Here is a 15,899-nt window from a genome sequence, read left to right on the forward strand (position 1 = left end):
CTTAGGTAAGTTCTGCAGGAGAAAAGTATCATGCATTTACCTAATAAGACTGTAGACTTTTCTGGACTTCCAAAAAGTTGTTCTTGAAATCTGAAAGGAAAACAATACTCTAGTTAGTACAAGCACACAGCACCATCAAGCACACTGCAGCAACATAAGCAACTTACAGTATAAGGGCATCACACTTGCACTGCTTCGATGCTCATCTGCTCCCCTCGGCATTCATGTTAGCAATACGTGAAGAATGAGAAGCTCCTTGGCATGGATACCATCCCTAGGACAATAATTCTGACAGAAGTCACCAATGTTATTGTTTAATATAAACAATATAAAAGCAGATAGAGAGATTATAAGTAAAAGGAAAAAGAATCTACTGCCGTGTCCTTTGCCCCTTTCCAGAATTTCCCCAAAAGAGTGATAAAAGACACGTCAGGTAACAGATTACAAAGGTCCAGACACAAAATAACAAAGGAATAAAAGTAAAATTTATGAGCAAAAACTTAACTTACCAGCATTTCAGTAGCACTCAGGTTGTCTGTAATGTTTTGGTACAGATCAGTCTTCCAGAATTAAGCTGTTGAAGAGTCATGACTGTTCCAGGCTGTGGCCCGGGAGAAAGGAACTCAGTTTTCTTGAAGGGCTCCTAATATGCACAGAGGAGCTCCCAGAAAATGCAGATGTCTGCTCTGCTTTATGAAACTAATTGTCACAGCAGCCCACAACAGGTCTTTTACCTTGAATGAAGCTGCATCTGCTACTGAACACATACTCAATTCTAATGTAAGTCGATTGTCAATTAAGTTTTTCAGAAAACGCGATAAAAGTAGTGATTTTACCAGGAAATTGTGGTGGAGTTGCAAAAATCAAACATTTAATCATCTTTCACACATCAGTAAAGTCTCTGGATTCAGTACACTTGACTCCATTCATGATAATTGTAGATGTCTACTGTTACAAGTTATTTCCAATATTACATAGTCTTCTCTAGAGCATGGTACCTGTACATATAATGTCAAAGTGGAGAGGTGCTGAATACTGATTTCCATCAATTCCTCGGGGTTTTTTCTGTCATGTTACCCCTCATGTTACGCGAGGTTATTGCCTGGGTTGAGGTAGCGTCTCAAATCCTGGATACAGTAACACATCAGTCAAAAGATGAGACAAGTTTGCATGATAACAAATGTAAAAAGTGGATTGCTTTGTAGCTGAAGAGTAGAAATACCACATATCACAAGCTCCAAAGCTCTAACTTCAACAAATGCATTTCCAGTATATTCCTGTAAAGCTAACTATCTGTATGTGTTCCATACACAATAACTTACACACTGTGCAGTTACAGAATACAAAGAATTGTCTTTTAGTTGTACATAAAAAAACCCCCATGTTACTGAGACGTCATAATGAAAATTCTTAGATCATTATCCGGAGGGAAAGAATCCTTATCTTAAGAGCTTTGAAATCTTACCAAGAGATTGAGAATGACAAGGTATACAGAGACCCTTCAATTTATATGGAGGGAATGGTATCTGTGTAAGTAAATCAAGAGATATGCATCAAGATCTCACCACACCAGAAGATCATAAATAGAAAAGAATCTATACGGTTTTACCCATTAACTCAAATATGCCTTTGTCAAAGTAAAGGGCTACTTGTACAGTATATTAATTTGTTCAGAGCATTCTGATGATACTGTCATTCAGTTATATGACATAACTTTTTTACAACACAGGGCACTGTATTGTGCACTTATATTGTGCACTGTATATAGCACATTCCATTTCAGATTATTAACAGTAAATTATTTTTGAGGCAAATGCATCATGTCTGGAAAGGATTAACTAGAAACACAATGTAGCCTTTCACAACTGCAATGAAATTTCTTTACCCTGAGCAGCTTGGTCTGACCCCAGAGTTGATAATATTTTAAGCAAGAGACCTCCTGAGGTCCCTTCTATCCTGAATTATGCCTTGAAATACAAGTACATACTAGTAATCTTAGTGACTTCACTTTCCCCACATAAGTAACAATGAAATCCCTCTGTCTAAAATATTATATAAGCAGGAAAAACAAAAAGCTCCACTCTTTTATAAATACAATAGAAATGACTGAGACTATGAGCTTTATGATTTCTTTCAATTATTTATTGCTCCTTCATAAATGTTCTTTCATAAAATATTTTTTGAGAATACTTAGAATAATAACAGTATTATTTTTGTTTAATTTTGACTCAGAACAAATGTGCATCATAAGAAAGTTTATCTGAGTTCAAATGGATTGGACTAGATGATCTCTAAAGGTCCCTTCCAACCCTACTATTCTATGATTCATACACAATATACAGTTCTTTTGACCATTGGCTTAAGTCATTAGCTGAATCATCATGAGTCTCTCAACTGACTGCTTCTTTGTCCACAAAAGGTATTGACAATTGAATACAGTTTGATCAATAGGTAAAAAGTGAATCAATGGAATACCTTTTGATTTCTCACAATGAAAAAGATTTGATACTTGTTTCCTGTAAAACATTGAAAGAGATGCCATAAAATCCTAGAAAATAAAATGAGGGTAGAAATGTATTTCAATTCTTTTCACAGGTATGAGATCACGGTGAGATAATCACAGTTGCTGTTGCCTTCTAAAGCATAAGACCTGAGCTCAAGTGATTCCAGCAGCTGATAAATATTACTATTTCACAAAAGCTGTACCATGTGGAATAAAATATTTCATTTTGAAAAATAATTGACAAATTCAGTAAAATGATACTCTGGAGGATAAGCCATTATTAGGTTTCAGTGACACTTAATCACTTACAATGATCTATTTATTTTTACAAGAAAAACCCAATCTTTAGAACTTTTTTGTTTGTTTTAAATCCCTCCTCTCATTTTGACATACCTTCAAAAGACAACTTGAGACCTATCATGAGAGCACAGTAATTTCACTCAGTAATTCTGTTTTCCTTGAGAAAAGAAAAGATGGTCTTCTCAAAGGAAAAACATCTTTAACTTTTTCTCCTCTGAAAACTATACTGCACAGGAATTGCATAGTGAAATTGAAGATACATTTCTCTAGATCTATGAATTAAGTAAAATGACAGCTTTCATGGGAATGAAGAAAGAATTCAATAATATCTATTTATATATTTAAAACTTTCCATATTGAAAGTCTCTTGATATGAACAGAAACTTAGGAATAGGAACTCAGATAAATGAATGGAGTTAAATCCAGTTGTCACCAGCAGTGTTCCCCAGGGCTCCATTCTTTGGACAGTTCTGTTTAATATCTTTGCTAGTGATCTGGATGCGTCAGAGGTGGATGAGGGTGCATCTGGATCAAATGCATCCTCAGTAAGCTCACAGATAGCATGAAGCAGAGTAGGAATTGGTCAACAGCCAGCAGTGTGCCCAGGTGGCTGAGAATACCAAGAGCATCCTGGCTCGAATCAGAAACAGTGTGGCTAGCATGAGCAGGGAAGTGATTGTCTCCCTGTACTCAGTGCTGGTGAGGTCTCATCTTGAATACTGTGTTCAGTTTTGGGCTACTCACTACAAGACAGACACAGAGGTTCTGTAGCATGTCCTGAGATGGGCAACAATGCTGGTGAAGGGTCTGGAGAAAAAGTCTGACGAGGAGTGGCTAAGGGAACTGGGATTTAGTCTGGAGGAGGCTGTGTGGGACATGATCACTCTCTACAAGAAAGGAGGCTGTAGTAAGGTAGGGATTGGTCTCTTCTCCCAAGTTACAAGTGATGGAACAAGAGGAAATGGCCTGAAGTTGCTCCAGGGGAGGTTTAGATTGGAGAGTAGGAAGAACTTTTTCCCCAAGGGGGTTAGACACTGGCACAGGCTGCCCAAGGTGGTGATGGAGTCCCCATCCCTGGACATATTCAAAACACACATAGATGAGGTACTGAGGGACATGGTTTAGTGGTGAGTTTGGCAGTATGAGGTTAATAGTTTGACTTAATCATCTTAAAGATTTTTTTCAACTGAAATGATTCTATGATAGGATAGTAATGCTGAACTTGCCACAAAGTGTTTTGGTTTTGTAATGAGAGATGGATTTTGTTTAACAAAACTCTTGTCAAAAAGTGTAGACTGCCTGTTTCTTTAAAAAAACCACATAGATTAAAATGTATTTTCAGTTTGCTCCTCACAGGAACCCTGATGAATACTCTTAGTTCATAATGAATTGGACGTATCCAGAGAAAAGAAAGCTTGAAAACTGGAAGTGAACTTACCACTACATATGAATGCTGAAACATTTCTCTCTTCCCCTCCCCCGAAAAAAGTAGTATTTACATATTTCCATTTCTATCTGTGAGACACAATTGTCAGATACAAGATTTTTTGACAGAGTTTAGAGTATTTTACTTACACATAGCACTTTGTTCACTTTGTTATTTGGGTAATTTGACCAAGTCCCAAACAAAACTTCCTTTAGCATTAAACTTTGTGATCGAAGTAAACCACATATGACAGGAAAATAAGCCACTGTCAATAGTAGTTTTGTTGGTTGAAAAGAAAAACACAAAACCTAATGAAACTGAGAGAAAGGGGATGGAAAGAATTATCCTCACATCCAACTGCTACTTTAGGTATGTAGACTGTTATGAATCCAGTAGAAATAAACCTCATGTGAGTCCATAAAATCTGTAACAACCTAGATTTGTCTCAATGATAGAAAAAAAGTATGATAAATTAGGGTGTTATTAGGCCAAATTCAAGAAGTATTGCCTCCTAAACCCAGTGATCAGAAAATTGCTGGTATTGACACTTCTAAACAATAGCTACTTATTATGAGGAACAACCTCTGATGTAATGCGACCTCTTGTTGGCAGGAAGACAATACATGCCAGCACTGAGCATATTTTTCCTGCCCCTTTGGGAGATCTGTATAGTTTCAACTGTGATTAGACAGCTAGTAAAGATCAAGTCAAACACTTAGAAACACCAGACAGCAAGTGAAAAATCACAGGTGAGCAAGTTACAGCTCAAAGCAATTGCTTTCCTGCCTAAACAAAAATAGGAGAACTCGGCAGAACAATGAATATCATTGATAGACTCAACATACACCAAAGATTCTGCCTCAGTTGCCTACTGACTGAATCAAGGCTTTAAATTATTATAAGTACAGGAAATGTCTAATAAAATATATGTACTCCAGGAAAATAACAATCTCGGATAACACACTACATAGACCTCATATATTTAACAGTATCCCAGATGTCCTTTCCAGTAACACTTACAAATGTCTGTTTTGAAGAAATCTCTCGTTACAAGGTGTTTAAAAACAATATTAGACCTGCACAAAAACATTTGCAAAAAGTATGAGACCCTACTACTTAGTTTAGTAAAATAAATAAGTAAATAAAAGGAGCAGGGAGGGGAATGGTTATGTTGTAAAATTCATACCTTCTAGAAACAAGACTGCAAAGTGTCAACTCATAACCTTTCATACTTCCACATAATTCATTGCATGTAAGATTATCAGAAGCATTGTTAGAAACATTCTTTTCTTTTGGAGGACATCTTTCCGCAGCATCAGAAATGTCTTTACAGACATTTAGTTTTTTTCCCAAAACCTTTAACAAATTCATCTGGTGCTTTCTGAACATGGATTCTTTGAACTAGGTCATATTTATTTCCAGTAACCCCTTGATAAAAGGCAGGGTTATGTGCAACAAGGACAAGTGTACTCTAGCTCAGAGTGGATATAAAAGGCAAAATGCTTTAGAAGTATTAAAACTTGCATTTTTTTTCTACTTTATGATTCTATCTATTCTCCATAATCAGCTGTAAAGTGATAAAAAAATGAACTTCAATCTATTAATTTCTCTGTGGAAATCTACATTGCCTATGTTGTCCAGTGCTGATAAGTAGAGATTAGGTATTAATATCTTGGGTTCTCTTTTAAACTTAACACCAGGTTGCTTCCAAGCATTAAGAAGCTTATGTAGAGCTTCTGTATAATTCATTGCTAGTTTGCAAACAGTACATCATCTTGCTTGTGTTATGAGAGCTTCCAAGATGTAGACTGCTGCAAAGATACACTAAGATATAAAGAAAATAAGAAATATACTTCCTTCTTGCCTACTCATAAAGTAACATATCTTGGATTTTACCTCAATTGCAGTCTGAAAGCCTGACCAGTGTCCCCAGATCTGGGGGTGGGGGATGTTATCAAAACCTTATAAACATCAATCCACTTGTACACAACCCATCTTGATCACAGGCCCTGATGGTTAGTCAAAATTTCCTTCCTCTCTTCAGCCTAATTTGAAGAATCATCTACTGTTAGGGTTTTTTTTAGCTCTTACTGAATCATCCTATCTACACACTGAAGAGGAGTCACGGATTTCCTGTTCATTGTGTGTGCATTATGGCACTAAAAATCACCTCTTCTTGACATACTTGAGACAAAATTACTAAGGACAAATAAAGAACAAAGTACCTGGGCCCAGTAAAGTCACACCATAAGCTGACGTTGCTGTAATGGATATTGCCCAGAGGTCAAATTTACCTCTGATTGCTAAACAGTCTATGTCCAGTCCCTCCACAAAGTGCTGTACAGCTTGAACTGTCATAGACCCCAAACTAAGACATTCAAATATATAAATGAACAAGAAGGAAAAAGAGACACTTTGATAAGGTCAGCTTCTACTGATGGATGGATGAATATCCTCCCTGTACAAGGGCTACTATGCAAAACAGACAGCTGAAGGAATAAATACAGGATACATGCTAAACTTGATAAATAGAAAGAAAGAAAGAATAAAAATCAGAACTGTTATTAAGATTCTAACTTCCAGTGATGTGAAAGCCATGTATTTAGCTTGCCACTCTGTGTAACTGTTGGAAGTGACATGTTCCAATTGTATCCTCCTTTCCTGAACAACGTGCTTCCTGGGGATCAGCAGTCTCTCGCCTGGCATCAAGCACATTTGCATCTAACCCAGAAAAGTCTGGCTTGGTTGACTCCTGGAGCTCTACCATTTGTCCCGTGTGACCTGATTACAGCTTTGACCAATGGCCAGAGCAGCCATCTGCAAAGGCTTCAGCAAAAGGCATCTTTGATTTCTTTTCAGGGCCTTAGATGTACTTGTAAAGTCACCTTGAGCACACAAAGATGACTTCTGTTTCTCTTGTTGATGAGCTTTCAGATGATCTGATTAGAAAGTGTTTGATACTGGGTTGCAGGGCAACTGGGAGGTTGGATATTCCTTAGACTCTGTTTTTAGTGTCTTTTTCTAGATTCTGTTACCAAATGGAAGTTTTAACTTATCTTAATGTGCTTCTGTGGCCTCTTTGTCATGAAACTGAAAAAAAAAAATGTTCTAATGATTTCTGATCCAAACACTCCAGGCTGTTATATAAATGAAATGTCCTGAAAACAATTATTTCTCATTCATCAGCAAAGCACTCCTTCCTCCCTGTCTGTGCACACTATTCTGACTCCATCCTTTTTTCCCTGGTCAGCACATCTGAGTGGCAAGCTCCCTGTCTGTTAAGGCTTCAGACAGCAGGGCTTTAATACACTTTTTTTTTAATGCCACATCTTTAATACACTATGGAAAATGTTCCTGGGAATATACTTGTAAGGAGACACTCGGTGCATTCTTGTTCGTTCCACAGCAACAAAGAAATAAGAAAAAATAATAATTAAAAAAGTCAATGTAGCAAGGCAGGGAGCTTCTGAATTATACCTCAGCACAACATAAATATAGATATGCCACACACTTTATGAAGTGAGATAAGAAGGAACTGAAGTAAATTTTCATCTTTATGTGGCACCATGTAAACGAAATGGACACAGGTCCAAATGTACCAGATGAATAATGTTTACATTTAAAAATACTCAAAAGAATCAAAATTATTTCTCTTCATTATACTAGAAGTTGTGCAATAGGCTTATTTGTTTATATGAATATGAAGTACTCTTCAAACTCCCTTGTACTTCTTTTTGCTTTTGAGCTCCCACTAGGCTTATGGTTGATTAGCTAAGACATTCTTTTCAACAGTTACAACTCCAGAGAGGCTGGAAACAAAATTATTCCAGAGCATCATCAGAAACTCAGCAATGCATACTGCAGTGGCAGAGGTAGGGAGCAGACAGGAGAGGTATTTTACTGAGTCAAGACAATAGTCAACTAAAAAGGAAAAAGCTTTCTATTGCCTACAAGTTGGGAAAATATGAAATGAATACACAGGAAAACTGATTTCCCTCTGGTATTGTAATCCTGCTATTCAATGTGTTAGGAAATAAGAAAAGAAAGTGAGAAGTACAATAGCTCAGGTTAGACCTCCTTGGAAAAGATGGCCCACAGGTTTAGAAGCATCATAGCAAAAGCAAACATTCAGCATGTTTCTGACTTTTAAGAATGAGCAAAACAATAAATTGTGCAATTAACTATACATGTGAAAACAGGAATTCAGTTCTCAAAACTGATACTCTTTGAACTAAGGGGAATAGTCCTATTTTACACTTTCAGCATCTATCTCACAAACGGTTCCTTAAACTAAAATAGGCAAAATGCTATCTCTTCCCCAATTTATCTTTTTCTATTTTGCATACAATCTTTTTATACAAATCTAGGTTAATAAAAACTTGACATTGGCCTCAACTATCAATAAACACAGTGACACATGGAAAAAAAAATGTAACAGGGAGTTAAAAAACCAAATAACTCTGGTATCAATAACAGTATGATGAAGGAAAGGAAAGAGGAAGCAAAGAAAGAATGAAAGGACATTAGAGACACTAACATGAATGCAAATGGAATAGAAATCTACCATGACTTAACTCAAATGATCTGGCTAGACAATAACTCCTTTTTTTAAAAACAAAGTATATCTAACCTGGACATGATTAAAACATTTTATAGAAGACTATCTATGAATAGATAATTAGTGGAGACATACAAAAGATGTGTAGGAAATTGCACTGCACCAAAAGTATAAATCATGCACGGTACACAGAATGATTATAAGCAAAGCTTTTCCTTCTTGGCATTAATATCCCTTAGTGTTTGTGTGTTAATGAAAATTTCAATGAAACAAAATCCTCGTGCACTGTTAAGAGAAACGTTGATCAGAACAAATATCGCAAGGACTGGAGAGCCTTGAGATCTGTAGCAATATTAAGAACAATGATTTAGGTGAACAGTGTTATGAAATGCCAAGTCATGTCTTCTTAGTACTATGCAAAAAAAATTTCTGTCATAAGCTAGAACCCACTGCTGGAAAATAAGTGAGGACGGGGAAGACCTTACTGAACTGTTACAGGAAAGACATCTGTGAAAGTTATGCAGTTCTGAAGAAAGGCAAAGGTGGCTCTTGAAAACAGGCAGGATTAATGCCATAGTGCAACAGAAATTTCATCTGGGATGCAGTTTATACTACCAGTTATTTCTAATGAAGAACTAACATTTACTAGTTCTGCATTTCTCTTAAAGTACCCTTGTATGAAAAAGCTAACATTTCATTAAATGAAGCCTAGGAGAAACTATGGCCACTTTCTTTAAATGTATTATGAAGGTCTGGGCAGGGCTGGGGAAGACATAGAACTAAGAAAAAAATGTTGACACAGTGGGTCTAATTCCATGGCTTTACAACTATGAAAACACTGGGGATATAATTTAAAGAATTTCTAGCCAGTGTGAGAGAGCAGCACTGAAACAGACTTCTGACAGAATCAGCAGGGCAGGAAATCGAGCTACTTTTAGCATGCAGCTTCACCAGTTTAAAAAAGTGATTATGACTTGAATATCTGCATTGAACTACTTGGTTACTTTCAATCTTATTCACTCTACCTGTCTACCTACCAGTAGTTTTGTCTCAAGCAATTCATGAAGATTAGATCGACTCAGGTTTTTACCTGAACAGATGACATATATAAAGAGTAATAATTTTCTACAGAAGCATGAAAGCATTTCAAAGTAGTTCAAGTATTACTTCTATCCACATTCTTTAATGGCCTTTGTTACTGCAATGAGAGACACACTAGATACATACAGTATCCTGCTTTAAAACCATTTTACTTTTGTGATGCTGCATTAGACTTAACAGATCTTCAAAGGAGCTCTCCTACAAGCATCCTAACTTGGTTAACTTTACCACTATATAAATTAAATGCCCGCCTCTTCTAAGATACAGTGAGCAATGTGCTCTTCATACCAAGCAGAACAATATTTTTGAGAGGATATTTTATTTCTTGAAAGAAAACTGATCTGGCTACAAACTTCTACTCCAGATCAGATGAAAGGGAAGTTTCAACCTAGAGGTCCCACTTTCTAAGTGTGAATGAGAACAAGTGCTCACATTGAAAAGCAGGGATGTAATTTTCAGTTTTGCAGAAGGACTGACCTGGGAGGTATTTCCTGTGAAACTTTCCCAGAGTAGGTCCTACTAGCATGGCAGGCAGAGGATATCTAGTTTGTGAATCTCAAGAAGATTCAAGCATCTCATCAATGCCAAATGATGTCAACACTTTCCTGATTGTTTAAACAAGACTGTAAATAGAGATGTCCTCTGACTCTCCAGCTTTCCACATTATACACACAATTAGAAAAAAAAAAGAAAAATTCCATGTCCTTGCTACAATAACAATTGAAAGACACCAGAGTAGCAAGACACATTCTCAGTAAAAATATCTGTAAACCTGAACACAGTTACAACAGTACTTTTCTAACACATTAAAATCATATACTATACTGGTAAAGGCTGCTGTTACCAAATTTTACATCAAATGCTATTAACAGAAATTATATAATGAACTGAAAATAAAAACCAAAAAACACAACCAAGATTTTATCCATTCTCAAAAAAGTGAAGTCCATCATTACACTTGCTGCTCGTGTTTTTCAGCCTACAGGACAGGTAAATTTTAAATGATAAAGACTCACTTTGCCTATTTTATGCATGTGGATTGTTTCAGATGACAAGGTCACAAGTTTAATTCAGGAAAGAATATTGGCAAATCTTTAAATTATGCTAAAATGAATGAAACCTCATCACAAATTTAAAGCAAATTCTTACATGTTTTCAAGAATAAGAGAAAGAAGATCAACTGTACCAAGTTCTTACCAGACTGTACTGCAAGCTATTTTCTTTTTGTACTTCAGTGCACACAGAAATTCCACATAATCTTTTATAATACGTAAATGGCTTTAAAAATACACATACATTAGTAAACTGTATTGTCAATCATGTCATTCATTTCCATTTTCCTTGACACATTCTGCTTAATAATATAACCCAGCTGAATTACCTATGGTTCTTCTGAAAGAGGAAAGCATCTTGAAAGCACTGATATGATCTTAATTAGATTGCCAAATAATACATGCTTACAATATTATCTTTATAAAAGTGACCATGAAATGTTTTTTTCCCTTGAAGTACATAGATTCCCTAAAGATTTTTTGTGGAAACGAGGTTAGAAATTCTATCTCACAACACAAGATTTATCTACATAGAAAGTAGCTACTAAATCCATATAGACTGCCTTGTGTGCATTGAAAGTTTAGCTACAGCACAGAGGTTAGAAAGAAAACCACAAAACATCTATTTCAAGGACAATTCTAACTTCTTACCACCATTTATAAATGGAAACAAGCGGCCACACAGTTCAGCAGTAAAGGAGGATAAAGAACAGATAATAATCCTCATGCTCCTCACATGAACTCCAACAAGGAATTTGAATGAGACTTTTAAAGCTGTAAATTGTCCATCAAAACACAGAATAACTTTTGCTAATCCTTGTGCCACAAATTACTAATCCATCTGGAAAGCTATTTTTTTTGCTTGTATTTACAAGGATCTAAATGTCATCAGACAGAAACACAAGTAGGTTAGTAGCATGTTAAAAAAGGAAGAGGGAAAAAAAGGACAGAAATAAAAACTCTGAAGCAGTTGACTGCAGCATAAGTACTTCTGCAAATCCTACTTACAGCTCTCAATCTCCAGTGTGCAGTTCTGCTCATCCAGCGGATATCTCCGTAGGTCCATCATACAAGCAGCTGTTGTTGTAATTCTAGGAAGGAAACAGAAGAGCTCGTTAATGTGACTTGTTCCAATCTTTCCTTGAATGCACATAGTTGGAAGAAGAAAATATTTTCCTACATAACTGATGCTTTTGCCTATTTTCTCTGAAATACAGTGTCTCCTGCTTACTTGTAACTAATGTTGTTCTGAGAAGGTTATGCCAGTCTGGTGGGTGAGCAGACAGCTTCCCCTTCACACACCATTATCACAGTAATGTAAGCTTTAATAATCATCAATCAATTCATCTTGACAAAATGAAGTCTCAAAATAGCAGTATTTATTTCATTTTATATTGAAGGACTTCAAGCCAAAAGGGAATTGCTCAAAGAAAGGCATCAGAGGAAATCTAAAGAGGAATGGAGAAAGACACATACTTCATATTCTGGGTAAATAACCTAATCCCTTTGTGGAACTTAATTCTTCTTTCTTCTGTTCAAAAGTATTTTATAAATGAGTTATTTTATCTTCACATTAGAAAGTAAACATTGTCAAGACCATTTTCACAAAACATTTAGATCATATTTGTGCCTTCTGGTTCTCACCAAACATACCAACATCAGCGTGTGTCGTGTCTTTTAGATGTTGAAACACCTGTAGTGCCAACAAATCTTTTGCTGATAAAACTCCTGAAGGAGTATGCCCATGAGCTGAATGTGAACCAAGGCACAATTGTCACTTTTATTAACTGTGTTTCCATCAAGTCTTCTTAATGTGTACGTAAAAAGCAATTCTTAATTTCTTCCCCTCCTTCCCTCCACCTTCTCCAGGAGCATGCTAATGTAACTCTGTAGCAGTTTAAAAAAATATACAGTTTGGAATCTCCCAACAATCAAAATAGTATGTCCTGCACTTACTCCATATAGGGCCAGCTGTGGATTCAGGACACATGCTGAGAGGTTTCTAGTTTTAATTCCGCTGTACCTGATAAAAGTCCTTCTCCTACAGCTGCTAGAGCCTGGTGATATATATGGACTCCTCACAGAAACAAGGATTTTCTCCTGAGTATTGAAGTATAGCTGACTGGCCAACTGCATCTGGGGAATCTGCTTCCACACCAGTAGGAAAATCAGAGCATTGCACAGCAACCAACTGTAAAAGCTTTCTTGGAGATGAAGGTTGACCAAAGGATTTAGCTCAAATCATAAAATTGAAGATGATGTGAGTGTGCCAAAACGGACCCGAGTGGATAGATGGTGTGTCCAAAGCACACACAAGACACCACAAGAACTCTAACAGGATCAGTAGCTCCATCTTTCCAGGGTATTCACAAGAGATGAGGTGACCAATAGCTTTTTTCTCCTCAAAATCTTGTCCCCCATATGAGGGTTACTGGCCTTTCATAGTAGATATTTAGGCTGTTAAGAATTGTTTTTACATTCTTCAGTCTGAAAACAAGACAGAGAACCCTTTCATTTGACAGACCTCAGTCTTTCTCCTTAAATACCTAATAATTAAATACCTTCAATACCTTTTAATCTGCTAGTAGCAGAAAACAGCAATTGTCTGATAGAGGCTCAAAATTGACTCCAGTAATCCCTTCCACAAGGCACTTAAGAAATGATGAAGCTATGCAATCTTTTCATTAGCTTCCCCACTGTCCCACTGAACAATGTCTTACTGTCATTTCCAGAAAAAAAAAGAACCAAAATACTGTAAATTTCTTAAAAGAGAACAAAAGTAGGAGCATTATTCCTTTACAGACAGTAAGCCCTATCTCTTTCTTGTCAATCTAGACAAGATCCTCTAATTTTACATTTTATCTGTTCATATGTATTGGACTCAGAGAACAGGAACACAGTTCGGCACTAAGTTCTTTCTTCAATCAATACATGGGTACTCAGAGAACTGCTTCTGAAAATATATTGTTTTCAGTGTGGGTCATCACAGATGCTTGAAGAGAAAGCGTCCTGGAGTGGACAAACAGGGGAAAAGAATCCTCTGGCTCCCTTCAGTGGAAGTCTTTCATCTTTTGACAAAACCAGACTGATGAGTAACACATTTTTGTTGACTGTAAAGGTGAATGGAGCAAGTAGAAGCACATATTATTTAAAAGTCTCTTGGCAGTTCCTCATTTTAACATTTGGAAGAAAGTTAATTACCTTGTTCCAATATCAATATAAGATTGAGTATTTAGAGGAAAACTTCAGGAAAGATGGAGTGAGACTAGAAAAAAAAAATACAGCTCGTGTTTTTTTGTTTGGTTGTGGTTTTTGGTGGGAAGGTTTGTTGTTTTGCTTAAATAGCCTCTGTATTTCAAGATCTATGTTTATATTACAGTCACGAGCTTTACAAAAATTTCAGTAGCTCACAGGGGAAAAGGCAGGAGCACAGACTTACAGATAAGGTTAGGGGCACAAAAGAATCATGGTAAACACTAACCTGCTGAACTACTAAGTTTTCTAACACCTTTCTCTGCACTAAACTAGAGTCCACCAGATTAGAGGTTTCAACATAGAGATAAAACCACACCTGTGCTATCTTCAGCAAAGTGACTGTACGTACTGATGTACACAGCTGAGCATTCATCACTCTGACATACCTTTGGTAAGATATTTGGGTGCAACAAAAATCACATAAGAAGCCAAAGACTGCAGCTGGCTGGGATAAAAGCTCTTTAGGGGACATTATCAAATCATTAAAGATACAGCACTTTACCTCATCAGAAAGTAAAGAAAAAAGTGACACAATAATGAAAAATGAAAAGCAAAACCAAAAGAGCAGTGTTTTAATCAAGTCAAAACTGTAGTTTTGAATAATGTATTTAATTCAACTAGTTTGAACATTCTTATCCATAATGCAAATCCATTGGAACAAGAAATCTGTCCTTTCCTGCCTTCATAGCTCCCTCACTGACTTTTCTCACATTTATAGTAAAGAAGTTCTCTTTCACCTTCAAAAATATTTAAACAATGACAGTACTTTTTGATAATTCTTAGAGGTTTGCAATTCATAATGAATAGATAAATTGAAGAATTACAACCTTAGAATACTTTTGAAGTCAAGACACATGACCTATACCTTTTCATACAGAGGAAGAAACAGCACTGTAGCAGTCAGGAATACTTGAAACAGGCATGAAGTCTCCTCCCCAGAGCAAGAGTTATTTCAATTTTCATAGAAAGGATTTAAAATACTTTTATACAGCCTGGACTAGTGCATGAAACAACATTGTATTTTGCATAATGTAACCTTGAGAACAAACAATGAAAAAGTGAAAGCTTTTAAAAAACAACACTATGAGTCAATGCGTTACAGTCATTAGGGATGATAATAGAATAACAGTGCTCTCAGAGAAACACTGTACGAAAAGAAACATATTACAGAACTGTCTCACACATTAATCTTTGCATCTGCTGTTAAAGAAAGAAAAACCTTGTGATATCTTATGATTCCTAATAGTTCAAAACAGTCTTTGGATTCCTCTTCTACAATTATATTTTGAACGTAGACTGATAATGGAGCACAAAAAGAATAAATAAAAAGAAAAGAAGAAAGCAAACCTGAAGCACTGACTAAACCAAGTATTAAGAAGCAGACCTAAAGAAAACTTCACATGTCAAAACAAGCATAGCTACAGTGCAAAGAAACCTGCACCAGAACCAACTAGCACAGAAGTTTGCTGTCAGTAATTCAAAATAATTCAAATATTTTCTGAGAAAAATGGAAATCTGCCTTTGGCTCCAAACCTTTAGGGATGTTTTGATTCAAACAAGAGCTGGAAGTTGGCACTGGTCCTTTCAAAGGCCAAAGTTGAGAGCTATGAAGAACTTCTTTATAACAATTCCAAATTTGAAGTGATGCAGAAAATAATACCCATAACAAATACTATCCCAGTCGTACTAATAGTTCCGATTTTT

The 15,899-nt window shown here is 36.2% G+C and overlaps 1 protein-coding gene across 3 annotated transcripts in view; it reads right to left on the reverse strand.

Annotated features, from left to right (window-relative positions):
• The window catches only part of GABRB2 (gamma-aminobutyric acid type A receptor subunit beta2), a 141,768-nt gene that overhangs the window by 48,283 nt on the left and 77,586 nt on the right, over positions 1-15,899 (reverse strand). For all 3 annotated transcript variants that reach the window (XM_062002348.1, XM_062002346.1, XM_062002347.1), the window contains exon 5: positions 11,949-12,031. In XM_062002348.1, the coding sequence (XP_061858332.1) occupies positions 11,949-12,031 (83 nt within the window). The remainder of the gene's footprint in view (positions 1-11,948; positions 12,032-15,899) is intronic.

This window comes from Colius striatus, chromosome 9 (assembly GCF_028858725.1).
Source record: "Colius striatus isolate bColStr4 chromosome 9, bColStr4.1.hap1, whole genome shotgun sequence".
NCBI classification, from domain to species: Eukaryota; Metazoa; Chordata; class Aves; order Coliiformes; family Coliidae; genus Colius; species Colius striatus.